Below are 27,790 nucleotides of genomic sequence, written 5' to 3' on the forward strand. Positions count from 1 at the left end.
GCCGACGCCGCTCGTTTTGATCCCGTGGTTCCGAGTTGTAGCTCCGCCTCTCCAACCAACAAAGCGTAACAAAATAACTCGACAAATATTAATTAATAATGTATTATTGGTATATCTGGGGCCTTCCTTCGAGGACACACTGTGTCCACGACAAATAAAATAAATAGGATTGAATCGCCTCCTCACTGCCACGGCGTTTGAATCGGTTTAGGTTTCGTTTTGAGACGACTAACAGGAAACGAGTTTAACCGCGAGTTGTCGTTTGTCGGGAAAGGTCTTGACTTCCAGCCACCCCGAGAAAATACCTTGCTGTTTCTCCACATGATACTTTAAACATGGGCCGAAAAACATCTCACCACTCCCGACACTGGTTTCTGAGTGTCCAAGGTAAATGTTTTACCCCGTTTCTCCAAAGTGAGTCTTTTATTGTTAGAGAAAATGGTTCCTGAACAGACTCTGATGTTACGCCCACTGCCGAGCTGAGGGCCAGGCTGGTAGATCCCTTTTTTTGTTACGTCTGTTGTATATTTTCGAAGGACTGTTTCTTGTTGTATATTTTCGAAGTAGTGTTTCTTTCCCGAAGAGCAGCAGCATTTAATGTTGAGTTTATACACGTCGTATAACGCTTACCTTTGATGTTCCTTGTTTTTGCAGTTCTGATGGTTTTGGGCGCGGAGTGCATCTCCGAGGTTGCTGTAAAATGTGGAGAAACAGCAAGGTTACCCTGCAAAGCAGACTTTCAAGTTGGACTCCAGTACAGGGCTATCAGCTGGTACAAGGTGAACATGTGCGCTAGCGCCAGGTTCGGCCTCATAATGTCATGTGCGCTAGCGCCAGGTTCGGCCTTATAATGTGAAGTTAATGTTCACCCCGCCTTAGGATGCTTTACTTCGTATTATATAAATGCAAATTGCTGTTTAAACTGACGGTAAACAGAATCTGTAATTAATTGGAGGTATGCTTCCTACACCATTTGCCCCCCCCGTGCTTCCTACACCATTTGCCCCCCCCCCGTGTTCCAAGTTGTCTTTTGACACACTGCTGACCTCTGTTCTGCCATTAACACACCCAGACCCTCTTAATGTGCTACTATCAGCACCCTTCATAGTATTACCACCATTATTACATTCCCTTTGTCTTTTTGGTCACAGCATCATTGTCAATCTCCACCTATGACTGGCCCTCTATTCAGCCCCACTGCTCCACTCCAACCCCCCCCCCCCAGCAGTATAAATCTCCTCTAGTTTCAAATCATCCTGACTCCAAACATTAGCTCTGTTCTCTCTCCACAGATGCTGCCAGACCAGATGAGAGGTCCAGCAGTTTATGTTTTTGTTTCAGATTCCAGCATCCATAGTAATTTGCTTTTATCTTGATATAATTCATCCCCAACCTTTGTAATAGCACAGTAAGAAGTTTTACAACACCAGGTTAAAGTCCAACAAGTTTGTTTCGATGTCACTAGCTTTCGGAGGGCTGCTCCTTCCTCAGGTGAATGAAGAGGTATGTTCCAGAAACATATATATAGACAGATTCAAAGATGCCAGACCATGCTTGGAATACGAGCATTAGCAGGTGATTAAATCTTTACAGATCCAGAGATGGGGTAATCCCAAGTTAAAGAGGAGTGAATTGTGTCAAGCCAGGACAGTTGGTAGGACTTTGCAGGCCAGATGGTGGGGCATGAATGTAATGCGACATGAATCCCAGGTCCCGGTTGAGGCCGCACTCATGTGTGCGGAACTTGGCTATAAGCTTCTGCTCGGCGATTCTGCGTTGTTGCGAGTCCTGAAGGCCCCCTTGGAGAACGCTTACCCGGAGATCAGAGGCTGAATGCCCTTGACTGCTGAAGTGTTCCCCGACTGGAAGGGAACATTCCTGCCTGGTGATTGTCGCACGATGTCCGTTCATTCGTTGTCGCAGCGTCTGCATGGTCTCGCCAATGTACCACGCTTCGGGACATCCTTTCCTGCAGCGTATGAGGTAGACAACGTTGGCCGAGTCGCACGAGTATGTACCTCGTACCTGGTGGGTGGTGTTCTCACGTGTAATGGTGGTATCCATGTCGATGATCTGGCACGTCTTGCAGAGATTGCCATGGCAGGGTTGTGTGGTGTCGTGGTCACTGTTCTGAAGGCTGAGTAGTAGGCTGCAAACAATGGTTTGTTTGAGGTTGCACCGTTGTTTGGAGGCAAGTAGTGGGGATGACCTTGGCAAGATGTTCATCTTCATTGATGACGTGTTGAAGGTTTATAATAGCAGCATAAGGGCAGCACTGTGGTGCAGTGGGTTAGCCCTGTTGCCTCACGCTGCCGAGCTGCCAGGTTCGATCCCGGCTCTGGGTCACTGTCCGTGTGGAGTTTGCACAATTTCCCCGTGTTTGTGTGGATTTCGCCCCCACAACCTAAAGATGTGCAAGGCAGGTGGATTGAACATGCTAAATTGCCCCTTAATTGGAAAAAAAAATGAATTGGGTACACTAAATTTTTTTAAAAATGTAATGGCAGTGTTGATTCATAAAACAAGGTTTTTTTCATAGAATTTACAGTGCAGAAGGAGGCCATTCGGCCCATCGAGTCTGCACCGGCTCTTGGAAAGAGCACCCTTCCCAAGGTCAACTCCTCCACCCTATCCCCATAACCCAGTAACCTCACCCAACACTAATGACAATTTTGGACACTAAGCGCAATTTATCATGGCCAATCCACCTAACCTGCACATCTTTGGACTGTGGGAGGAAACCGGAGCACCCGGAGGAAACCCACACACACACGGGGAGGATGTGCAGACTCCACACACACTGGGAGGATGTGCAGACTCCGCACAGACAGTGACCCACGCCGGAATCGAACCTGGGACCCTGGAGCTGTGAAGCAATTGTGCTATCCACAATGCTACCGTGCTGCCCCTTTTGGTTTATTTGCACGCAAGATGTGAACATCGCTGGCTAGGCCAGTGTTTATTCCTCTTGGGAAGGTGGTGAAGAACCACCTTCTTTGAACTGCTGTAGTCCATGTGCTGGCGTGAGAGGGAGTTCCAGGATTTTGACCCAGTGATAGTGAAGGAAATTAATCTGATTTTGTTTATTTTTTTACTAGCTGATTTACCACATGCTCTGTGATTATAAAATGTAGTTCAAAATCAAATGGAACAAGGCTTACTTGTAACTACAAGAGCAGCACGGTAGCATAGTGGTTAGCACAATTGCTTCACAGCTCCAGGGTCCCAGGTTCGATTCCCAGCTTGGCTCACTGTGTGTGTGGAGTCTGCACGTTCTCCCTGTGTGTGCGTGGGTTTCCTTCGGGTGCTCCGGTTTCCTCCCACAGTCCAAAGATGTGCAGGTTAGGTGGGTTGGCCATGCTAAATTGCCCTGAGTGTCCAAAATTGCCCTTAATGTTGGGTGGGGTTACTGGGTTATGGGGATAAACTGGAGGTTTGGGCTGGGTGCTTTTTTCCAAGAGCCGGTGCAGACTTGATGGGCCGAATGGCCTCCTTCTGCACTGCAAAGTCTATATCTATACAATAAGAAATCTTACTACACCAGGTTAAAGTCCAACAGCCTAGGCCAAGATATATTTTAGGTCTGTGTAGCAGAAAGTAAATTGGGGAAATTCCACCAAGCTGCTTCATTTTAGTTTCACCAGTCGGTGGAGCAAGAACACCCACAGTGAGAGTTTCTACAAGTTGAAAAGAGCTGGGATAAATGGCGATTTGGGGAAGTTAAGTGTTGTGGGGGAGGAGTCAAACTCATTTGCTCGGGGTGGGGCAACAAGAGAGGAGAAACAAGCTGCACAGATAAGAAGGAGGGGCAAAGCAGGAAGTAGCAGACTTGTGTTACAAATGCGGTTTGATGAGGTATGAGCACAAATTGCCAAATTAGGTTATGATACAGTAGTTGTATGGCAACCTAGTTTAAACATGGACCCAAATAGAAATTGAAAATTCCTGGCTATAGATGAAGTCGTGTTGATCAAAGATAATATTGCAGTTCAATACAGGGGCAATATACCATGGGTTATAGACCAGATCTATTTGGGTAGAGTTAAAGAACAAAATACGAACTGTTCGATCTACTGGGTATTTATTATAGACTTCAAAGAGTGAGAAGGAGATCAAGGAACACATCTATTGGCAAGTTTCAGAGGAAGTTTAACAAAAAATTAATAGTGGGGGACCTACGTTGCCCTAATATATGTTGGCAGGGAAGAGAGGAGGCAAGAATACAGGGGAAGGAAGTCTGAACTTCTTAAAATGTCTACAAGAGCATTTATTTAAGTAAGCACATTTCTAGTCCAACAAGGAAAGAAAGCAAAAACAGAAAACGCTGTATAAACTCAGCAGGTCTGGCGGTATCTGTGGAGCCAGAAACAGGGTGCAATTCAACTAAATGGGAACAAAATCCCATAGCGAGTGCATTTGGCCGCGTGTTTCCCAGCGTTCGCAGCGTCGAAAAGCACATGGCTATAAAACACCATCCACATTAAATAAGGGGCTTCAGCGGGGAGCATGGGCTGAGGCCCCCATTTCTATAGCAAGGAGCTCCACGTGCCGGAACTCCTCCCAAGGCCCGCAACGTGACCCCAAGCCCCAATGCACTATGGGAGGGTCCATGGCCCCCCTGAACCCCCAACACCCATTCGGGGGACCCCATGCCTGATCACCACACACAAATGCTAGCTTGGCACCTTGGCAGTGCCAACCTGGCACCCCAGCAATGCCCCTGGCAGCGCCAGGCTGGCACCAGCAGTGCCAGGGTACCACTCTGCCCAAAGGGTATGCACCTGGGCGCCTCGGAGCTCCTGGGAAACCCCCACAAGTGCTGTTGGTCTGGTCCCCGTTTGTGGAGACCAGGCGCTCGCCTGAGGTCTCGACGCCTCGGGTACCTCGGGAAATTACATATGAAAGTGAGACTAGCTGTGTCGCTCTAATATCCAGGTTTGCTAAAAAGTGATCACACAAAGTGATTACATCACAACGTCTCGCAAGATCAAGTTAGATCTCGCAAGTGGTTGTGAGCTGAGTAGATTTCTGGAGCGGGGCCATCCGGCTTCTATCTGCCATGTTGCAGCGCACCAGCTGCTTTTCGGGTGCAGCGTGGCTGTCAGATTGCGCCCTCCGAGTTAATGTTTTGTGTTGATATAAAGATGGTAGACGTTTTGACCAGAATCTTCTCCCCTTAAATCCAAAGATGCACAGGATAGATGGCCATGCTAAATTGCTACTTAGTGTCCAATGGTTACGTGGGGTTACAGGGATATGGCAGGGATTTTCATTGACCAGAAACTGAACTGGATCAGCCACTTAAATGTGGCTTAAGAGCAGGTCAGAAGTTGGGAATTCCGTAGCAAGTAGCCTACCTCCCTGAAGTCTGTCCACCTTCTACCAATCACAAGTGTGGAGAATGATGGAATGCTCCTCACTTACCCAGAGGAGCGCAGCTCAAACAACAAACTAGCAGCTTGACACCACCCAGGATAAAGCAGCCCATACCCCATCCACCACCTTAAAATGTTCCCTCCCTCCATCACCAGCACACAGTATGCATCATCCACAAAATGCATTGCAGCAGGTTGCCAAGGCTTCTTTGACAGCATCTTCTAATCCTGCAAGCTCTGCCCCTCCAGCCATAAACCATTCTTTCTTAGAACTATATTGCCGTTCCTTCACTGTCACTGCAAAACCTTGCAACTTTCTCCATAACAGCATGTGTACATACAGCAGAAAGATGGTTCATCAACACCTTCCCTTGGACAATTAGGGATGGGCAATAGATGTTGGAATTCACCGAGATGTTTACATCCCACGAATAATTTAGAAACATTCTCTGTCTTCCTTTGTAATGGAAGTGGGGAATAAAGGACTAGAGGATTGGAGAGGCAAGGTTTGATCAGGGATAGTCAGCATAGCTTTGTCAGAGGGAGGTCATGCCTAACAAATTTGATTGAATTTTTTGAGCATGTGGCCAGGTGCATAGATGAGGGTAGTGTAGTTGATGTAGTTTACATGGATTTCAGCAAAACCTTTGACAAGGTCCCACACTGGAGGCTTATAAAGAAGGCAAATGCACATGGGATACAGGATGATTTGATAAGGTGGATTCATAATTGGCTTAGTGGTAGGAGACAGAGGATGATTCTAGACGCTGCTTTAGTGTCTGGAAGCCAGTGACCAGTGGCATACCACATGGATCTGTGCTGGGTCCCCAATTGGTTGACATTTTATAAATGACATAGATGACCATATGGGGAGTAGGATCAGTAAGTTTGCGGATGACACGAAGATTGGCCGGGTAGTTAACAGTGAGGTTGAGTGTCTTGGGTTCTCAGAAGATATAGACGGGATCGGTAATAGTGGATAAGTGACAGATGGAATTTAACCCTGAAAAGTGTGAGATGATACACTTGGAGGGAGTAATTTAACAATGAAGTATACTATGAAAGGACTGACACTGGGAAGTTCCGAAGAACAAAGGGACCTTGGTGGATTTGTCCAGAGATCTCTGAAGGCCGATGGGCAGGTTAATAAGGCGGTGAAAAAGCATTTGGAACACTTGCTTTTATCAATTGGGGCATAGATTACAAAAGCAGGGAGGTCATGATGGAGCGTGTAGAACTTTGGTGAGGCCACAGCTGGAGTACTGTGTGCAATTCTGGTCGCAACATTATAGGAAGGATGTAATTGCACTGGTGGGAGTGTAGAGAAGATTCACCATAATGTTATCTGAGATGGAACATTTAAGTTATAAAGAGAGGTTGGATAGGCTTGGGTTGTTTTCTCTGGAACAGAGAAGACTGAGGGGTGACCTGATTGAGGTATACAAGATTAGGAGGGGTATGGTCAGGGTTGATAGGGAGCAGGTGTTCCCCTCAGTTGAAGGGTCAGTTACGAGGGGACACCAGTTCAAAGTGAGGGGTGAGAGGTTTAGGGGGATTTTGAGGGAAAATGTTTTTACCCGGCGAATGGTGATGGTCTGGAATGCACAGCCTGTGAGGGTGGTAGAGGCGGGATGCCTCACATCCTTTAAAACGGACCTGGATGTGTACTTGGCACGCCATAACATACAAGGCTATGGGCCAAGTGCTAACAAGTGGGATTAGGTGGGCAGGTCAGGGTCTTTCATGCATCGGTGCAAAATTGATGGGCCGAATGGCCTCTTCTGCACACACATTTTGTAGGGTAAAACTGGTAACGACAAATCAGTCAGTCTAACATCCTAACAGTGTGGCGACTAGGACCTTTTCACAGTAACTTCATTGCAGTGCTAATGTAAGCCTACTTGTGACAATAAAGATTATTTTTTTTAAAAGGTAGGAAAGCTACCATTATCAAAGACAAATAAATTCTCACGTGAGGAAGTATGGGTTCATAGGAACGTTTGAACTGATTTATTGAAATACAAATTTTATCTGGCTAATCTAGGGAGAAATTGTTCCCTCTGGCAAGGGGGTCAATAACCAAAGGTCAAGGGCAGCACGGTGACGCAGTGGTTAGCATTGCTGCCTCACGATACCAGGGTCCCAGGTTCGATCCCGACTCTGGGTCACTGTCCATGTGGATTTTGCACATTCTCCCAGTGTTTGTATGGGTTTCGTCCCCACAACCCAAAGATGTGCAGTGTAGGTGGATTGGGCACTTTAAATTAAAAAAATAAATAACCAAAGGTCGTAGATTTGGGGTCAGTGACGTGTTATGGGCCAAGGTTTAGAGAACCCCAAAGTTAGAGAACCCCAAAGTATATCAAGGAGTTCACCTGACCCACAACTTTTACTAGATTGTGGTATGGGGAGCACACGGCCCACTTTGCAGGTGTGGTACAGCAGAAATCGAAAAGTATCTTTTTAAAAATAAATTTAGAGTACCCAATTATTTTTTTCCAATTAAGGGGCAATTTAGCGTGGCCAATCCACCCAGCCTGCACATCTTTGGATTGTGGGTGCGAAACCGACGCAAACACGGGGAGAATGTGCAAACTCCACATAGACAAGACAGTGACCCAGAGCCGGGATCGAACCTGGGACCTTGGTGCAGTGAGGCAGCAATGCTAACCCCTGTGCCGCCCGTCGAAAAGTATATTTTAAAGCAAAACAATGTTTATTCTATGAACTCAAGTTCACCCTTTTCAAACATACAGTGAACATCTTAGCAAACATCAATTCAAATACAACCCCCAAAAAATACAACACTAAGTAATCCTTACTTTCCTTTTAGCATCCATAAGTCTTTAAAAAAACCTTTTAACAGAAGCACATCAGATTTAAATTCACTACTGAGAACAGTTATAACTCTGAATTCCCCCAAATGATCAAAAGATCATCTTTACATGGCAGAGATAACATTACACCTTCTGTGGCTGACTGCAGCTCCAACACTGAAACTAAACCAAAAAAACACAGACACACCCAAGCTTTTCCCAAAGTGAAACTATAAAGCAGAGCCAGAGCTCAGCTCCACCCACACTCTGACATCACTGCAGTAACTTTAGCAGACTACCATTTCATAAAGTGACATTCTCATGACAGACAGAAGAACTAAATGTAAAACAAGGAGGAATTTCTTTGAAGTGAGACGGGGTTGATGGAAGATAATGCAGTTGAGGTGCATATGAATGTTTAAAAAACGCTCGATAAAGTACCAAATAACAGATTTATTTGAAAATTGAAAGCACATAGTATTAAAGGGAGCAGTAGTAACTCCAGTACATAATTTGCTCGAGTATATGAGGGATAGGAAACATAGTATGGTGGACAGATGCCTTTCTGACTGGAAAGAAGTATGTAATGGAGTTTCCCAGAGATCACTGTTGGGGCTTTTGCTGTGACCTGGACTTGGGTCTGAGGAGCACAATTTTGAAGATTGCAGACACAATATTTTTGCAACATAGTAAATAGTAAGCCAGATCATAGCAGATTTCAGGGTGTCATGGACTGGTGAAATAAGAAGGTATTAAAATAAAATATTGCGGATGCTGGAGATCTGAAATAAAAGCAGTAAATGCTGGAAAACGCGGCAGAATTGGCAGTGTCTGTGCCGAGAGAAACAGGAGTTAACATTTTGAGACAAATATGACTCTTCATCAGATATTAGAGAAATGAATACATAAACAAGTACACATTATCTCTGTTTATGCATTGGCTACAGTATTGTGAACAATTCTGGGCACCACACTTCAGGCAGCCGTCAAGGCTTTGGAGAAGGTGCAAAGGGGATTTGCCAGAATGGCAAAGGCTAAAAGATTGCAGTTATCTGGAAAAGCTGGGATTGTTCTCCGATCAGAGAAGTTTTAAATTTAAGGGCAGACCAAATGGAGGTATTCAAAATTATGAGAGATTTTGATAAAACAACTAGGGAGAAATTGTCTCCTCTGGCAAGTCGATCAATAACCAGAGGTCATAGATTTAGGGTAATTGACGGAAGAAATCGAGGCAAAACGAAAACAAGATATTTCTTCACACAGAGGGTTGTTAAGATCTGGAACAGTACCTAAAAGGGTGGTAGAGTCAGATTTTATAGATTTTTAGAAGGAATTCAACATGAAACGGAATAATTTTGAAGGGATTTGGGGAAAATGTAGGGGTGTGAGACTAAATTGGACTGTTCTTTCAAACATCCAACACATAGAACAGGAATGACAGTCAGCACTAATGAGCTCCTACTATGCGAGAAGGTCCTGTGAAGTGCACATTATTCTATTAAAGTAATTGAAAATATTTTTACAATTTGGTGATGTTTCTACTACCTCCTCCGATGTATTGAAGTAGTTACACATTCACATGATCATCTCTTTTTATGCCTTTTACAGTGGATCCAAAACTATCAAATCCGTCATCAATCTCTGACTTATAATCAAAATTCCATTGTTCAATCATACAGGCACACCAGCATCAAATTGTTTAGGTGTTACGTGCCTATTGTATTCTAAACAAGGGATTAAACTGGTTTGGCGCGTCCCACAATTCATTGCCTCAAGTAAAATATTTGGTTTTGATGGTCGATCATTGCCTGCAAATATTAACTGCTCCCCTTAAAAAGATGCTGATTGTCCTGCTGAGTATTTACAGGATTTTCGATTTTTAATTCCGATTCCTGGAAACTGCAGTATTTGGCTTGGTAATTATCACCTCTTGCCCTGTGTGCCTGGTATCCATCCCCAGCTTGCTGCCAGGTTCCCGTTGACTGTACTAGCCTCAATCCTTTGTGGCTTAGCTTGTCCAACTCACATTCACCAGCAGCTAGAAAGCAGAATTAGGTTATAATGTGAAGAGCTGGACAAGAGAGTCTGTTTCAGATTTCAATACATTCCATGGAAACTTGACGTTGCTTAAGGTAGATATTAACTTCTGGGTGGCTGATGGGTTGAGCGTGCTGGCCAACCAATCCAGCAGTAAAGAGGCCAGAGCCGATTTTTCACGCCCAGGCCTTATTAAATCGGAGTTAATATTGACACCACTCTGGCAGCCAATGAGTTTTAGTGCAGGGGGAATTGTGGTTTTAATTTAGAATCTCTGAATCCATGATGAAAACTACAGAAACCAGTCTACAGACTGCAGCAAGATTATTTCCCCCAATAAAATGCAGTGAGTTCAACATAGTTAAATAAAAGAATTACACACACAAAATCAATTCTAGTCACCTACAGCAGTGTGGTGGTGTTGGCATGAATGATGGGAGGAATTACCCAATCATCTCCATTTTGGCTCGGACCTGTACTGCATTATATAAAGTAGCTTGGGATGACCTACTCATCCCAAATGGGCATTCTGATGTAGCTGGCTGAACTCAGACCAGCACAATATTGCAACAAGATAAAACTAGGACGATTGCCATCATGAGAGAGGTGCTTGGGGATTTGGTGTGCCAAATTATTTTATTGGATTCGCAGGTAGATATATTTAATTTAAAACTTAAACCTGAAGAGCCCATGAGAAAATTTGACAGTAAAAATGCTCCTAAAATGCATGGCACACACTCCTATCTAGTCATGTAGTAAAACGGAATTAGGTCACGTTAAAGGTGCCTGATAAAGGTCTATGCTTTGAAAGCCTTCACGTAGGCCTCTGTAAAAATGGAAGATTGCGCTATTCAGGCAGTAAGTCTACTGAGATCATTTTGAGGCTGTTCCTGTCCCATTAACGATGTTTATGTCAAGTTAAAATCATTCTCCTTCCATTCACTATAAATAGCACTGCAATAAAATGACCTCAGTAAAACTTGTCAAATCTAGCTGTGTTTGGGTCATTGTAGATTGCTTGTATGATAATCGGTGTTTCCTTACATCCACTTTCAATAAGTAGAATCAAAATGCTATTTTACCAGTTTGATGCAGGATCAGTTTGCGCCCAATTGAGCAATTTATCACTCGGCAACTAGTTGTTGCAAATGTTCTTTCTCCAAAGTTATTTTCCTACGCCTGTCCACTATTAATTTTAATCCTGACTGCTTACACCATAATTATATTGTAGTTTTTAGAAGCTTAATGTAATTTGAGAAAGTACATATGACTGTCTCCAATTGTGTTGTGCGGGGTGGGTCAAAACACCAAAAAGTGATATTCAAGTTAGGAGGGTGGGGCACTTGAGATCTGTATCAAAAGATGATTGCCATTCTACATTCTATGCAATGTACAGCCCAGCCCACACCCCTGCAATCGGCTTTTGGCCTTGGAATCCCTACAGTACAGAAGGAGGTCATTCGGCTCATTAAGTCTGCACCAACCCTCTGAAAAAGCACTCTACCTAGGAGCACTCCCTCGCCCTATCCCTGTAACTCCTCACATTGATCGTAACACTAAGGGGGGCAATTTAGAATGACCACCTAACCTGCACATGTTTGGACTGTGGGAGGAATCCGGAGCACCCGGAGCAAACTCATGCAGACATTGGGAGAAAGTGCAAACTCCATACAGACCTAATTGAACCTGGGTCCCTGGAGCTGTGAGGCAGCTGTGCAAAATTGCCCCTTAGTGTCCAACGGGTTAAGTGGGGTTACTGGATTACAGAGCTAGGGTGGAGGTGTGGGCTTAAGTAGGGGTGCTCTGTCTAAGGGCTGATGCAGACTTGATGGGCTGAATGGCCTCCTTCTGCACTGTAGGGATTCTACGATTCTTACCTTTTATTCTAGCCTCTATTCCTGGACTACCCTAGGAAAATAATGTTAAAGTAATGGAAAGAGGAATTTGTTACAAATATGTTAAATATCTCTGCACTGCAGTTGCTGGGTTCCAAATATTTAATGCCAGCGTTTTTAATGTTGGAGTTTCCATAGAAATACTAGTTATGTTATTTGTTTTACTTTTACAGATAATTGATAATGGAGTTGGTTTAACAGGAATTGTTCGAAAAGATTTCCGAGAGAACATCACCAGGAAGTATCTGGGTTTCAATGGACCGATTGAGTTAGATTCTGCTCGACCTTATTGCTTAATTATTCACAATGTCTCCAGGGAGGACTTTGGGACATATCAGTGTTCCCTGTGGGCACCACTTGGTGAACAAAACAAGCAAGCAGACGTGGGTCTCCGTGAAAAGGGTCAGTGTATTACTGTTGCTGTGATACTAAATAGTCCTGTCTTAACTTGTAGTATTTGCATTTATCATAGATCACCAGATTCTCAGGATCTTTTAAAGATTTACACATTATTACGTGATAACTTGAGATTTCAAATAATCCACAATGTCAATTTTTTTTCATAAATCGTTTCTTTGGGTGTGGGCATTGTTGGCAAGGGTACATTGATTGCCCAACTGCATTGCTTTGAGAAGGTACTGGACATTCATCATATACAGCTGACGGCGCTTCCACAAAGGTGTTGAAATACTTCTGGACTTAGTCACCATTGATTTGACTTCTCTGGTGAAGTAACCAATGGGGTTGCTGTTGTGTACATTGAAAAGGAATTTGATAAATATGTGCATTTTAAAAGGGCCTTTCATGACTACCAGATATTTCCAAACATTTTACAGTCAGTGAAGTACTTTTGAAGTATGGTTGTGTTATAGGAACGCGGTTGCCAAGTTGCATGCTATGAGCTCCTGTAAACAACAATGTGACAATGATCAGATAATCTGTTTTAGTAATAATAATCTTATTATTGTCACAAGTAGGTTTACATTAACAATGAAGTTACTGTGAAAAGTGATGTTGATTGAGGGGTAAATATTGGCCAGGACATTGGAGATAACTCACTTGCTCTTCAAATGATTTGGCATGGGATCTTTTCCATTCACCTGGATAGGCAGATGCATGATGTTAAAACGAGCAGTAAATTATTTACTTTGAACTAGCATCTTCAGATTGCGCCAAATCCCAGGAGCAAACATTGAGCACCAGTGCGTCATCTCGAAGTTTCCAAGCAAATGAATGCCTGGTAACCTTTCATAGACAATAAACTACAAAAATGTATCATTTTGCTGGTTTTTGGAAAGTTAGTTCTGCCAGTTATTTAGTTGCTTTCTATTGAACGTGAGACTAGCAATACAACTTTTTGATACAGATATCCGGTTTGAAAGATGGTGGATTATCGTGCCCCTTGTTTTGATGATTCTCGTCCTCATAATCTTCATTGGTGTAAGTATTCAGATGTTATTGAGCGACTATAGCGCAGTGGTTAGCACTGCTGCCTCACGGCGCTGAGGAACCGGGTTCAATCCCGGCCCCAGGTCACTGTCCTTGTGGAGTTTGCACATTCTCCCTGTGTCTGAGTGGGCTCGCCCCCACAACCCAAAAAGATGTGCAGGATGGGTGAATTGCCTCGCTAAATTGCCCCTTAATTGGAAAAAAAATTGGATACACTAAATTTATTTTAAATTAAGTATTCAGACGCTGTTTCAGTTATATTTTCAGTAACATATCATGTGGGCAGCACGGTAGCACAAGTGGATAGCAGTGTGGCTTCACAGCGCTAGGGTCCCAGGTTCGATTCCCCGCTGGCTCCCTGGCTGTGCGGAGTTTGCACGTTCTCTCCGTGTCTGCGTGGGTTTCCTCCGGGTGCTCTGGTTTCCTCCCACAGACGTACAGGTTAGGTGGATTGGCCATGATAAATTGCCCTTAGTGACTAAAAAGGTTAGGAGGGGTTATTGGGTTACGGGGATAGGGTGGAAGTGAGGGCTTAAGTGGGTCGGTGCAGACTCAATAGGTCGAATGGCTTCCTTCTGCACTGCACTGTATGTTCTATAACCAGTTTTATCTGAAACTATACTGGACATAGAATACGTAAGAATTTATGAAAGCATTTTTTTAAGGATTTGTTTGTTTTTCCCGAGAGCTGTCATAGAATCCCTACAGTGCAATGGGAGGCCATTCAGCCCATCGAGCCTGCACCGACCCTTCAAATGAGCACTCTACCCATGCCCACTCTCCCCATAACCTAACCTGCACCTCCCTGCACACTGACGAGGAAATGTAGCATGGTCAATCCACCTAACCTGCACATCTTTGGACTGTGGGAAGAAACCGGAGCACCTGGAGGAAGCCCATGCAGACACGGGGAGAACTTACAAACTCAACACAGGCACTGACCCAAGGCCGGAATTGAACCCGGTTCCCTGGTGCTGAGGCAGCAGTGCTAACCACTGTGCCACCATGCCACAAAAGTCTTTCCCAGTGTATGATTATTATCTTTTGATATGTGTTGTCATAGAGAAGATGATACCGAATTTCTCTAATTTGTCTTTAGGATACGGTTTTCAAAGCTACTGCTATTTCCCAATTTTCACAAATCTGTTATACTGGTGAAAATGTAATTTACCATACAGGCTTAATATTACTTTATTCTTCCTGTCTGAGGAGACAGTGGCCAGACCCATTTAGAAAGGTTTGAGAAGCACCTCATGGCATGGGTGTGATAGAACATAGAATATACAGCACAGAACAGGCCCTTCAGCCCACGATGTTGTGCTGAACCTTTGTCCTAGATAGGTGTCACTTCTTTCATTGTTAGTCCAAATAATGGAAAATATGCGTCAAAGAATGGGGGTCAGATCTGTTGGAACCCCCCTGCCGTTACCAGTTGATAACGCAATGCTAGTCACTGTTGGAGACAACTATAAACAATCATTTTGTTCCCCCCAGATTTACACTTCCATATTGGGTCATGCCCATCGATCGTACATATTGAGAAATGGCAGGCACATAATGTGAATGCAAAATTATTCTATGAATGACACACAGGAGTATACGTGGAACTGGATTCCAATAAAGTTTTTTATAAAGGCAAAGTGGCATTGAAAATCCAAATGACTGCAACAGTGCCTGCACCATAGAGTGTCAGGATGTGCGTTCATTTTTTGATGTTCCACACACACGGGTTTTAATATCTGGCATGCAGGGACTGGACGTGTCCCCACCAGAAGAATGGGGAATGCAAAGTCTCAATATCACATTCCAGTGACAAGCTGTAGTGTGGCATGGAAGAACTAACATCAATGTAACCATTTCTATCAAAGACATTTTGCATTCTGTTACTGTCATATTTTGATTTATCCCAAGTAGGTTTCGCTGTGATTTATATTGAAATGCTCGGCCAAATTTAGCTCACGGGATTAAAGTTCCCGTGACAGCTAAACGGTAGTGATTTGGATTAGATTTGGATGAACCAGTTCATGAAGTGAAACTTCCTGGGTATCACTTTGGTGTCTGAAATTCAAATGACCTTTCTTGCTCTTTGTTGGGTTGGCCTGTTCCAGTGTTCAGCAAACTTAATACCAAGGAAAGTCTAAAAACATTTAATCACAAATGCAATATCTTAAGAGCTGCGAGAGGAACAGCACCTCATCTTTCAGTTATGCACTTTACAGCCTTCTGGACTCAACATGGAGTTCAACTTCAGGCTGTGAACCTTCTCCTCCATCCTGACTGCACTTCTTATCTAATGATTTTTTTTTGTCCCAATACATCTCCCTTCACCACATGGCCATCTGCTATTTGTTCTTAAATTTTGCTTTCACAGAGCACTGATCCTTGTTCTGCTATTAATACATTCTGCTATCTTACTTTTCTAGAAACATAGAAAATAGGAGCAGGAGTAGGCCCTTCGAGCCTGCTCCGCCATTCATTACAATCATGGCTGATCATCCAACTCAATAACCTGTACCTACTTTCCCCCATATCCTTTGATCCCTTTAGCCCTAAGTGCTGTATCTAACTCCTTCTTGAAAGCATATATGTTTTACATAGAACATACAGTGCAGAAGGAGGCCATTCGGCCCATCGAGTCTGCACTGACCCACTTAAGCCCTCACTTCCACCCTGACCCTATCACCGTAACCCAATAACCCCATCTAACCTTTTTGGACACTAAGGGCAATTTAGCATGGCCAATCCACCTAACCTGCACGTCTTTGGACTGTGGGAGAAACCAGACCACCCGGAGGAAACCCACGCAGACACGGGGAGAACGTGCAGACTTCGCACAGACAGTGACCCAGCGGGGAATCGAACCTGGGACCCTGGCGCTGTGAAGCCTCGGTGCTAGCCAATGTGCTGCTATGTTGCCTCAACTGCTTTCTGTGACACGCTCATCACTCTCTGGATGAAGAAATTTCTCCTAATCTCAGACCTAAATGGTTTACCTTGTATCCTTGGATTGCGGCACCTGGTTCTGGACTTGCCCACCATCGGGATCATCTTTCCTGCATCTACCCTGTCTAGTCCTGCTGGACTGTTATAGGTTTCTATGAGGACCCCCCCCCTTCCTCAAAGTATTGATCCAGGAAACAATGCCATATACACTCCAGGAATTCCTCCCGTTCATATTGTTACTAACTTGATTTGCCCAATCTATATGCGGATTAAAGTCATCCATAATTAAAGATGTTCCTTTAAAGCATGCATCTCTAATTACCTGTTTGATGTCAGTCCCAACATCATCACTACAGTTTTGGGGTCTATATACAACTTCCCACTAATATTTTTGTCCCTTGGTGTTTCTGAGCTCTACCCATACAGATTCCACATCATTGGAGCTAATATCCTTTCTCACTGTTGCGTTAATTTCCTCTTTAGCCAGAAATGCCATCAAATTAGGGTTAGGTCCTTTTCCTTTTTGTCTATCCTTCCTAAATACCCCTGGATGGTCAATCCCTGGTCAGCCTGCAGTTTTGTCTCCTTAATCCCAACCATATCATACCTGTTTACATCTACTTGCGTGATTAATTCATCCACTTTATAGCGAATGCTCCACACATTAAGGCACAAAGCCTTAAGGCTTGCCTTTTTAACATTCCTTGTCCCATTCCCATTATTTTTCACTGTGGTCCTGAATTCTCTGCTTATCACTTTTATTATTCCCTTTTCTTTCTTTTGTTGTTGTCAGTGTTTTCCCCCTCCTCTGACTCCTTGCATGGTTCCCACCCCATGCCACTTTAGTTTCAACCCTCCCCAACCACTTTTGCAAATAAGATATCCTCCCGGTCCTGCCTCAGTGTAACCGGCCCAGTTTGTAATGGTCCCACCGCCCCCAGAACTGGTCCCAATGTCACAGGAATTGGAAACCCTCCTCCTCACACCATCTCTTCAGTCATGTATTCATCTGTTATATCCTGCTAATTTCTGCTCTGACTAGCACGTGACACTAGTAATAATCCTGAGATCACTACCTTTGAGGTCCTACTGTTCAACTTGCTTCCTAGCTCCCTATACTCTGCTTTTAGGACCTCATCCCTTTATTTGCCTATGTAGTTTGTACCAATGTCTATCGGGACCACTAGCTGTTCACCCTCTTCCCCCCGCCCAAGATTACCCTGTAGCCACTCTGAGACACCCTTGAGCCTAGCACCAGGGAAGCAACATACCATCCTGGAGTCTTGCGGCCACAAAAACACTATTCCCCATACAATTGAATCCCCTATAACCTTTGCATTTATGCACTTTTTACTCCTCCCCTGTGGCGCAGAACCAATCATGGTGCAATTAATTTGGCTGTTGCTGCTGCTTTCCCCTGAGAGGCCATTTCCCCCCCCCCCCCCCCCCAAAAAAAAACAGTATCCAAAGTGTATATTTGTTTTGCAGGGGAATGACCACATGCGATTCCTGCATTGCCTGCTTCATTCTCTTGCTCTGCCTGGTGGTCACCCATTCCCTTCTTAGCCTGTGGTGAGACCACCACTCTATATGTGCTATCAACGATAATCTCCGCTCGCGAGTGCTCCACAGTGTCGCCAGCTGCCATTCCAGATCTAAACCCCAGGCTTCCAGGAGCTGCAGCTGGAGACACTTCCCACACACATGCTGACCCTTAGGCACTGGAAATGTTCCCGGCATCCCTCATACAGCATGAGGAGCACACTACGCATTGAACTCTCCTGTTATGACTTCCCCATTTAATTTGAACCTTTCGGAAGATACGTACAATCAAATAATATCAATTACTCTAGGGCTCTTCTTACCTGGTCCTCGTTATTACAGAATATAGCCCTTGCAAACTATACATCACAAAATATAGACAGTGCAAACTATAAGCAATAAAACTAGTAAATACTTACCCGACCATACTCATCCTATTGGCTGCTTCCAGTTACCCTGCGTCACCTTTGAATCCTGATGTCACCTCAGGAGCTCTAAACTCCAAGCTCTCAATAATCTCGCTCTTTAATCTCCTGGGTCCACACTCAGTCTCACTCTTTCTCATGGTCTTTAATCTCTCTGCTCCGCTTTCAGTCTCACTCTTTCTTTCCCTTGCTCTTTAATCTTCTGCTTCTGCACTCAGTCTCACTCTTTTATCTCCCTGGCTCTGCTCTAAATCTCACTGTTTTATAGCTCTGACTCCACTCTCAGTCTCGTGCTTTTATCCTCTCAGCTCCGTCCTAGTCTTGCTTGTCCTTGTGCTCATTTATCTGCCGGCCACTGTCAGGACCTTCTTCAGTCCGTAACATCAGCATTAACACTTTCTTTGTCTTGTGCCCAAAACATCTTTGTCAAATCTCTCCTGATCTATCCCTGGCCACCTTCTTTGCTTCACCTGCTCCACCATCCCACCCCCCCCACCCCCAGTATAAAATAAGTATCAAATCCTTCACATTTTACTCTCTCTTTAGCTCTGAAGAAGAGCCATATAGACTTGAAATGTTAACAGTGTTTCTCTCTTCAGAGATGCTGCCAGACTTGCCGAATCTTCCAGCATTCTCTATTTTATTCCAAAATTCCAGCATCCACAGTATTTTGCTTTTATCGTTAGAGCTGCAATGAGGTTGTTCAAATTTCAATAATAATGGAAAATAGGGTGGACAATTTCAGCAGTTTAAAAGTTTTTACCAAAAAGTTGTTAATTGAATGATACTTTCTCGAGTACAATGTTATTATTTTTTTTAAAAAGCAACACGCCATTTAATCACCATCAAAATTGGTTCAAGATTGGGAGTTCCACAAGAGTCCTTAATGAGCCGCAAACTGCAGGCCTATTCAATTGGGAATAGTTTACAGAGCCTTCACCTGTAGAAACAGTAGCTGGTTTGATTGGCAGTCCTCGTGGAGAGCTGGACAAGGGCCAGAGATCAGACTCTGTATTTCCAAAGGACAAAGAGACACACAGGCTGGGGAATAGGGAAGAAGTAGTAAAAGAGACGGGCACAGAGAGTGACAACAATTTCTTGCGGTACAACTGCTCGGGTCCAGGTGAGTTATTGTTCAGAAAATTTGTATTTACCCCCCTAAACGGGGTTAATGGAGCATGCTTGTTAATTTTCTATTCTGGAGATTATAAAATGAAAAATAATTATAGTTTTTACTTCATTTTGCTTTAATAACACAGGGTAATTTTTGATATAAAAGCAAAATATTGCGGATGCCGGAAACCTGAGTTTAAAAACAAAGTGCTGGAAAAACTCAGCAGGTCTGGCCATAAGCATGGAGATTGTCAACATTTTGAGTCAAGGATGGCTCTTAGTTTTTTTGTAACTGTTCTGCTGAAGTCTGCCGTTCACAAATGCAAGAGATAGCACGTGCATTTTCCAGTCCGTATAATGAGGTGGGATGTCTTGTGTTATTGCCATCAAACATGCTACTGTATGCCTACATGCTGGAGTAAAGATGGTTCCTGATAAGGGATGTGGTGTCTGAGGACAGGAGAGAACAGTGACTGAATTTAAGAGAAAATTTAAGAATGGGTCTGAAATTTGTCTCAGCTACCAATGTAAAATTGTCATGCTAATTTCTTTTTTTTTTTGCTTCAGATCTATGCAAGAAAATATAATGGTCCTTCAGATTATAAGAAATGTAACAATGAACTAACCAGTTCTATCGGAACACTGCCAGGTGCCTGAAAACAATCGGTAAAAACAAAATGAACTTTCAGGTCATGGATCAATGAATATCTATAAAGAGAAAAAAAAATAGGCTACTGATCACATTAAAGATCTTTTCAGCAGAACAGTAGAGATCTGAAAACTATTGTGCATTTCCAGTAGATTGCCTTTATGCCAGAGTTCTAGCATTGGCAGTTTTACCGATATTCGTGTAAGCAGTTGCTTGGGCATATATAACTTGAATATTTCTGAAAAAGTATATGTTGCTAAAACGTTTTTTCTTTCACACATCAGGACATTCACGAATGCCAAATTTCAAACAATCACAAGGAGCAAAGGGTGCTGATTGGTTAGCAAGTCGACTCTGATTGGCTGAGGCATTGCCATGGAGAGGATAATGGGGGAACTGAGCTCCCCAAGCTCCCGGGTGTTTCAGAAAAGGCACATGGGGTGGGATCTGTGGGTGGAGACACATGATGTGATTGTGGGAGCGGCTGCATTTTTGCGAGCTCCAGTTTTGCTCCTCTTTTAATCCGTCTTCATTCTAGTGCACATTTTGTTTTTGTCTTTTCATGTCCCGAGAAATGTTTGGCTCGTGTCTCGGCGTGAAAGAGCTGATTTGTTCGTGGTGGATGAGACGCGGCCTTGCTTTCAATGGTGCCGTTGCTATTGAACGGGTTCCTGCCCTGACAGTGCCCTATGCACCAACGGATAATGGCTGCCAATGAAGATGGTGCTCCGACTGAAAATGTCAGCTTTGCGATATAGGTCATCAAGGCTCAATTCCAAGAGTGTTTTTATGGAGTTGCGCAAGGAAGTTTTTTGTAATAGAGAGAGCACTGTCCTTGGTAGAATGCAATGTCTACTCTGTTGAGATCTTGCTGCTTGGCTTGTCGTCCATCCTGACAGATTCGGGGGAGAGAGAGAGAGAGAGAGAGAAGGGGATGGGGAGGGGTGTATTGCTGAGCCCAATTCTCAAAATGAAGTGGTGGAGGAGCTCGAGTTTGAGAATTGGGTGTCATGTTTCTGGAATCTTGATCTGGAGGCTGGGCATATTGAATTACATGGAGCGTAACATATCCTATCTTCGAGGCTTGATGTTGGTTTGGCCTTCCGAACATTGGTCCTATTTTGTCCCATTCTTGATGCTAGTCATGAGGCGTTGAAAGTGGTTGAGCCAGTTGAGTCATCCCCACCCCACCCCTGCCAGAGCCGAGGGTGTAGGCTGCCTTGGCGCTGGTGCATGGTGCAGTAATGGTGTCTCGGCCTTCAATCCTCGGGATCCTTGACCGTTGCTTCCTTTGCGAAGAGGTTTTTATCCTGAGGGTTGCCCTGCATCTCAGCCGTTATCCTGGACATTGCTTCCTGTTGTCAATTGTTTTCTTCCTACAGGGAAAAGTATAATGTCAGTGTGATGGCCTGTACCTTTGGTTATGCTGATTTAGCAAGTTCGTATCATTTTATAAAAAATACATTATTTAAAAATTGACAATATCAAGCAACATGATGAACAGGGAGCAATGTCCAGGATAACGGCTGAGATGCAGGCCAACCCTCAGGATAAAAACTTCACAAAGAAAGCAAAGGTCAAGGATAAAACCGGATGGGACTTTCGGTGACGGCGGGCGGGAGGCGGCCGCACAATGGAGAGCACCCGCTCGGAAACGGCAATTTTGGGGCTTTAAGCCCGGTCCCAGGGTCCGCGGAGGCGGCAGAAGAAGGGAGAAGGCACGGAGGAGGAACCGAGAGGACACAGGAGGGGAAAAAACCCCAAAGAAAAATGTCGAGGGTGAGCAGAAAAACGGCCGAAAAAAAACCAGCTGGAGGTCCGTCGGGGAGTGGAAAGGTCATCGCGGGGTCACCAGGAAAAATGGAGGCTGGAGCACCAGGGAAGGCCACACTGCTTACGGCTGAAGAAATAACCAAGGTGATGGCTGCGGAATTTGAAAAGCAGTTGGCGCAGATTGAAAAATGCATGGAGACGGTGAGGAAGGAGATGAGGGAGGCTTTGAGTGCGCTGGTGGAGGAGGCGGTTTCCCCGGTGAGGACGGAGGTGGCGAGCGCAGTGGCGGAGGCGCTGAAGGAAGTGGAGGAGACGGTATTGCAGCACGGTGATCAACTTGCCTCGATGGGGAAGGAGATGCGGAAGGTGATGGATACTAACAAGGATCTGCGAGGAAAAATGGAAGACCTGGAAAATAGATCCAGGCGACAGAACTTGAGGATTGTGGGGCTGCCCGAAGGAGTTGAAGGACCGAAGCCGACTGAGTATTTTGCCGCAATGCTGGCAAAACTACTGGGGATGGGGGAGGACCCCTCCCGATATGAACTGGATCGGGCTCATCGGTCGTGGAGGCCTGTACCAAAGGCGAGTGAGCCGCCAAGGGCAGTGACTCTGTGCTTCCGTATGTACAGGGTGAAGGAGAAGGTCCTGAGCTGGGCCAAGCAGAAGCGGGTGGTGCAGTGGGCTGGAGCTGGTATACGTGTATACCAAGACTTTACGGTGGAGCTGGCAAGGAGGCGGGCTGCCTTCAACCGGGTGCCTTCAACCGGGTGAAGAGGGCACTGTACATTAGCAAGGTGCGGTGCGGCATTGTATATCCAGCGAAGCTGAGGGTGACTTACAAGCTCAGGGACTTTTATTTTGGAACGGCGGAAGCAGCGGAGGAGTTTGCGAAAGCAGAAGGACTGTGGCAGAACTGACAAATTGAGGAATGGCCATGTGCCGATGTAACCTCATGACTGTATTTTCTTCTTTTTTGTATCACTGCGCGCGGTTGTAGAGATTAAAGGAGCCAAGGTGGTATATATTTGGACGAGGGAAGGGACGGGACTTTCACTCGAAATGAGAGTTCTTTGGGCTGTAGGTGGATAGGCGGGGTTTGTGTGCTAAAAGGGGATCTTTGGGCTTTCCTGGGGCCGGGCAAGTGGGAAAGGGACCCGGACGGGGGCCTCCACGCTGGCCGGTGTGTGCCGGCCAGTGAACGGGAGTGAGGTGGGGGGAGGGGCTGCGGCCATCGGAGCCTGGCAGAACAGGGTCCGAGTGGTCTAGCCGGGGTGGAAAGTTGGGGGGGGAAGGAACCGAGGGTAGGGGGAGGAGTTTTACAAGAGGCAGTGGACGGGAGGAGCTGGAGACCCGGGGTGTGGGGTGGGGGGGGGGCTGTGTAAGATTAAGGGTTACTACGGGTAATCCCTGATTTATTTTTGTCATTTGTTTATGTAAACATGCGGGTTGAGGTTTGGGGGTTGGTGGGTAAATGGGATCGCTGTTGTTATTATGGGAACTGACATATCTTGCTGATTATTGTTTATCGTTGATGGATGTAAATATGGGAGAAAATGTGAAAATGGAGGAGAATTTTTTAAAAAATTTTAAAAAATTTTAAAAGGATAAAACCGGATGAATGAGCAATCTTCAGGATCTCTCAAGGATTCTGAGGATTGGATTATTTTTTTCCAATTGGTTAGTAGCTATTAGTACACTCGGAATTGTTCGGCAAATGTAAATGTAAATACTATGCACAACCTGCATATTGATAGCATTACCTTGTCTATGTGCTTGTTCAGCATTGCAGGCTTATTTACAAACATGCCATTGAAGAAAGTCATTGACATTTGTGCCAGGTCTGTATATTATGGCAATATAGATGTGCCGCCATTTTATAAATCTGTATTCAGTGAACTTACTAATTGAGCAATTTGCATGCAGAGTTCTTTTAATGGCACCATGAATGTCCAAATAGATGATATAGATAATGGATCCCATACAGATCCAGGGCTCACTAACATTGGTTTTGTATGGCCTAATTACCTGTATCTCACCGGCACTGAAATGAGTCTGTGAAGCCAAGTACATGGACCATATGTCCCAACAAGTGGCTGACTGAATCAATCAAATAGCATCTTCTTTATTTGTTCATAATAGGTGGAGTACAGACCGTACTCAACCAGCCCATATCTGCAAAACCATACACAAAACTTCTACTGTTTGATGTGATTATGCTATTGAGCAGCACTTGCTGAACAATCCTGAGCGTGCTAATAGCTACAATAACAACTAATTTAAAATAATCAGTTGAGCTTGTAATGTGATTCTTTTATGTTTGCTAGAAGTCACATGCATTCATACACAGGAACCACTTCTCTGCAAACTAAAAGAATATGTTCGGGCTTTGCACCTTTTTTGAGTTACCTGGGAGCTTGGATAGCAGTACTTTCCTTTTGGTTTTGTCATGGCAATGCATCGGTCAATCAGAGTTGACTGGCCAACCAATCAACCTTTTGTCCTGTAGTGTAAATTGTTACGATTGTTTCAAATTTGGCACTTTCACGTTTGTCCTGATGAAAGCAAGACAAAAAGCTTTGACAACATGTCTCTTTTCAGCAATATCTTCAGAATACCTTTGTTGGATTAAAACAACTGAAGTAACCATCTCTCCATTTTTCTATGACTGGGACCGAGGCCTAAGCATTTTCTGTTCGAAATCTACAGGAGCAATTTTTACTTCTTTAGCTGCTAATGAAATCTGAGCTGTTTTGAAGGCTAGGTATCTTTCACAGACTACTGGCACCAAGCACCCTCCCATTCTGAACTGGCCAACAGTTGGCATTGTATTGGAAGTTGGTGTTCAGATAGGGTGACCTCTCACCGCAACTGCCACATGGGAGGGTGTCCACTGTCTAAATGGAAACCGCTGCCCTTGTGCAGTCAGGGAGGTGGGTGGGAGGAATGATCAGTGGGCCAAAGAATTGCTGCAAGCAGGGAGGGCAGCACCCAGGGCCCCAACCAGCTCCCAGGAGGAGTTTCTCCTCTGCCATTTGGCCCTGTGATTTATTTCTGTCGACCTGAAGTGTCCTGAATTCCTCGGTAGAGCCCATCTCTCCTGTTGGCACTGTTGAGGCATAAGCGCTGCCGACCCTGTGATTAGGCCGGCAGCATCAGGAGCCTGCTCAATGTCTTGAATTGGATGTTGTGCCCACAGGCAGCTAATTAGGAGGCTGCCTGTGGTAAAGTCCCACTGCTGATAAATGCTGGCTTGGGACTTGCTTTTTACACTGTGTCCTGAATGTCCATCGTAACATTCAGTACAAAGGCACTGAAATTGTCCTTGGTGTTCCTGTGATTGAGAGGCGAGAAGTCGGTCAGCATCTCTGCTCAGCAATTCAGTGGCCCCTGTGGGAAGTGCATGGATGAGCTTAAAGTGGGAATGGGATCGGGCTTCTGTGTCTCAAAACTCGCTATAAATGCTCGTACAAGATGACTATCATTTTGACGAGGGTTGTCAGTGCCTTTGAAATATTAATAAGGGATCATGCTTTTTGGGGAGAATTGGAGAAATAAACATTGGGCAGGACGCAGCGGAGGCAGTCGCCGCCGGGAAACCCACAGGGATTGCTGTCGGCAGGACTGGAAGATCCCGCTGACAAGAATGGCTGGAAAATTCCAGCCATTGTGGGTGAAAGGAAAAGAGGATGATTGGGGTCCTGTGGAATACAGTTTGTACCTCATGGCTAGAGTAATACTCCATGAATGATAAATACATGAGTGTTTTATGGTCAGCAAGTAGGATAAAGATCATCTCTGGGGTCCTCGTATATACTGTTTTGTCTTTGCAATATTAAACTGAAACTTAATTGGGAATTAAATTGGTTCTATTCACTATATTCCCCACAGTGCTATCTGTTATCTATCGCAACCTCGTCAAACATTTTATGACAGAATGTTCGTACAAGTAGTCTAATTCAAAACATTATAAATGTAATAGAGGTATTTGAGTGAATTCATTAGAAAGCATAGCGGAGGAAACGGGATCATTGCGAGGACAAACTGGACATTTTGGAAACACACCATCCAAAATTAAAAGTCCCTGTCAAGTTTTTGTTTTTCATATTACATGATAACATAATTATTAGATTTATAACTAATTGTATTTGAATTAGGTATTGTAGATTTTCTCTTCTGCAGTGTTTTATTCTTGGTGTGGTGGAATGGTGTGTTAGTGTGAAGATGTGGTAGGTGTGATTTCTGGTTGTGTTTCTTTTTTATCCTATTAACATGAGTATGATAGAAGAGTAATGAGCTCTTATCCAGCTTTGTAATATGCAATTTGTGGAAAGGATAAATAATAATCCAGGAGCATGTTCGTTCATTGGTTCAACAAGTGATATGTACAGGTTTCAGCTTGCATGAGAAACCGAACTGTTAGAAATGTTCTTTTTACTGTAAACATGAATAAAGAATATTGCGAGAAGCCTGGCTTGTCACAAATAGCCAGGTCATTTAAATGCTGTAGCTCTGGCTTCATGTTGTTGAGAAGCTGGATATAAACGTATGCTGCACTAATATATGAAATATTCTTGTCAGAAATTTGAGATATTTACTCGAAACATAACAAGCGTGCAGTTTTCCTATATTGACCACTTTTATCCTACAGCTGGAATCTTCATGCATAAAATATAAACAGATATTCTGTCTAAATAAATTTTTATCTATTGTTGCGCCACCTGTCCACAGATAAATAATGAATCAAGGAATGCACCAGTTAACTATCTGGTCTCACAAAGACTTTGTTTGGTAGTACAGCTGAATAAAGAGACAAGCTGTCACCTTACACTCATCAGACGCATAGAACATACAGTGCAGAAGGAGGCCATTTGGCCCATCGAGTCTGCACCGACACACTTAAGCCCTCACTTCCACTCTATCCCCGTAACCCAATAACCCCTCCTAACCTTTTTGGTCACTAAGGACAATTTATCATTGCCAATCCACCTAACCTGCACGTCTTTGGACTGTGGGAGGAAACCAGACCACCCGAAGGAAACCCATGCAGACACGGGGAGAGCATGCAGACTCTGCACAGAGTGACCCAACGGGGAATCGAACCAGGGACCCTGGCGCTGTGAAGCCACAATGATATCCACTTCTACCGTGGATTTCTACCGTGCTGCAAGAATGCCAAATTTCAAAGGAAAAAACAATTTAAACTGCATGAGAAAAGATTGGTTGGTTGGCAAGTCATCTCTGGTGGTGATGTTGCCATGGAGAAAAGGAAAACTGAGCAGGTCTAGGATTGCACTTTCTTTGAATTAATCAGATGTATCTACAGACAATATAATAATAGAATAGAAGTACAATAGAAGTATACAGACAACAGTTCCCCAATGTGTTCTCCAGTGATTGATTACAAGACTTTGACAGCATGTCTTTTATCAGCACACAACTTTATTGTGCAATCTTGCTAACTCCATCGCTCTAAATTGTATTGAGTCATGATGTCAATAATAAATAAGAGTCATGATTTCAATAATAAATAAAACAAAATATGTATAAAGTATCACCATTTCTTGTGTCATGTGAGAGTACCTTTAATAAATGGATGTTTAAGCAATGTACTTTAAGGAATGGAGTTGATCATATTACTGAAGTGATGTCAGAGGTCGGGGGAGCTGAGCTCACTTCTGCTTTTGGTTTCAGTTTTGATGAGAGCAGCTGAAAAGTGCCTGGCTGGTTTTGCTGAGATCAGCTTAAAAGTGCCTGGCTGTTTTGCTGTGAG

The 27,790-nt window shown here is 44.2% G+C and overlaps 1 protein-coding gene across 1 annotated transcript; it reads left to right on the forward strand.

Moving 5' to 3' along the window:
• Window positions 1-228: 228 nt before the first annotated feature.
• On the forward strand, window positions 229-27,571 carry LOC140425388 (CD83 antigen-like). Its single transcript, XM_072509594.1, has 5 exons — window positions 229-387; window positions 655-779; window positions 12,297-12,525; window positions 13,490-13,563; window positions 20,163-27,571. The coding sequence occupies exons 1-5, from the start codon at window positions 336-338 to the stop codon at window positions 20,250-20,252; spliced, it is 570 nt and encodes a 189-aa protein (XP_072365695.1). The 5' UTR covers window positions 229-335; the 3' UTR covers window positions 20,253-27,571.
• Window positions 27,572-27,790: the final 219 nt, after the last annotated feature.

The sequence above is a fragment of the Scyliorhinus torazame genome, chromosome 6 (genome assembly GCF_047496885.1).
Source record: "Scyliorhinus torazame isolate Kashiwa2021f chromosome 6, sScyTor2.1, whole genome shotgun sequence".
NCBI lineage: Eukaryota > Metazoa > Chordata > Chondrichthyes > Carcharhiniformes > Scyliorhinidae > Scyliorhinus > Scyliorhinus torazame.

Bases quoted from the DNA above. Each gene is read 5' to 3' on its own strand.
- LOC140425388 (XM_072509594.1), top strand. From the start codon at position 336: ATGGGCCGAAAAACATCTCACCACTCCCGACACTGGTTTCTGAGTGTC. The intron at 780-12,296 runs GTGAACATGTGC...TTACTTTTACAG, and splicing joins GGGCTATCAGCTGGTACAAG to ATAATTGATAATGGAGTTGG. The intron at 13,564-20,162 runs GTAAGTATTCAG...TTTTTGCTTCAG, and splicing joins TCCTCATAATCTTCATTGGT to ATCTATGCAAGAAAATATAA.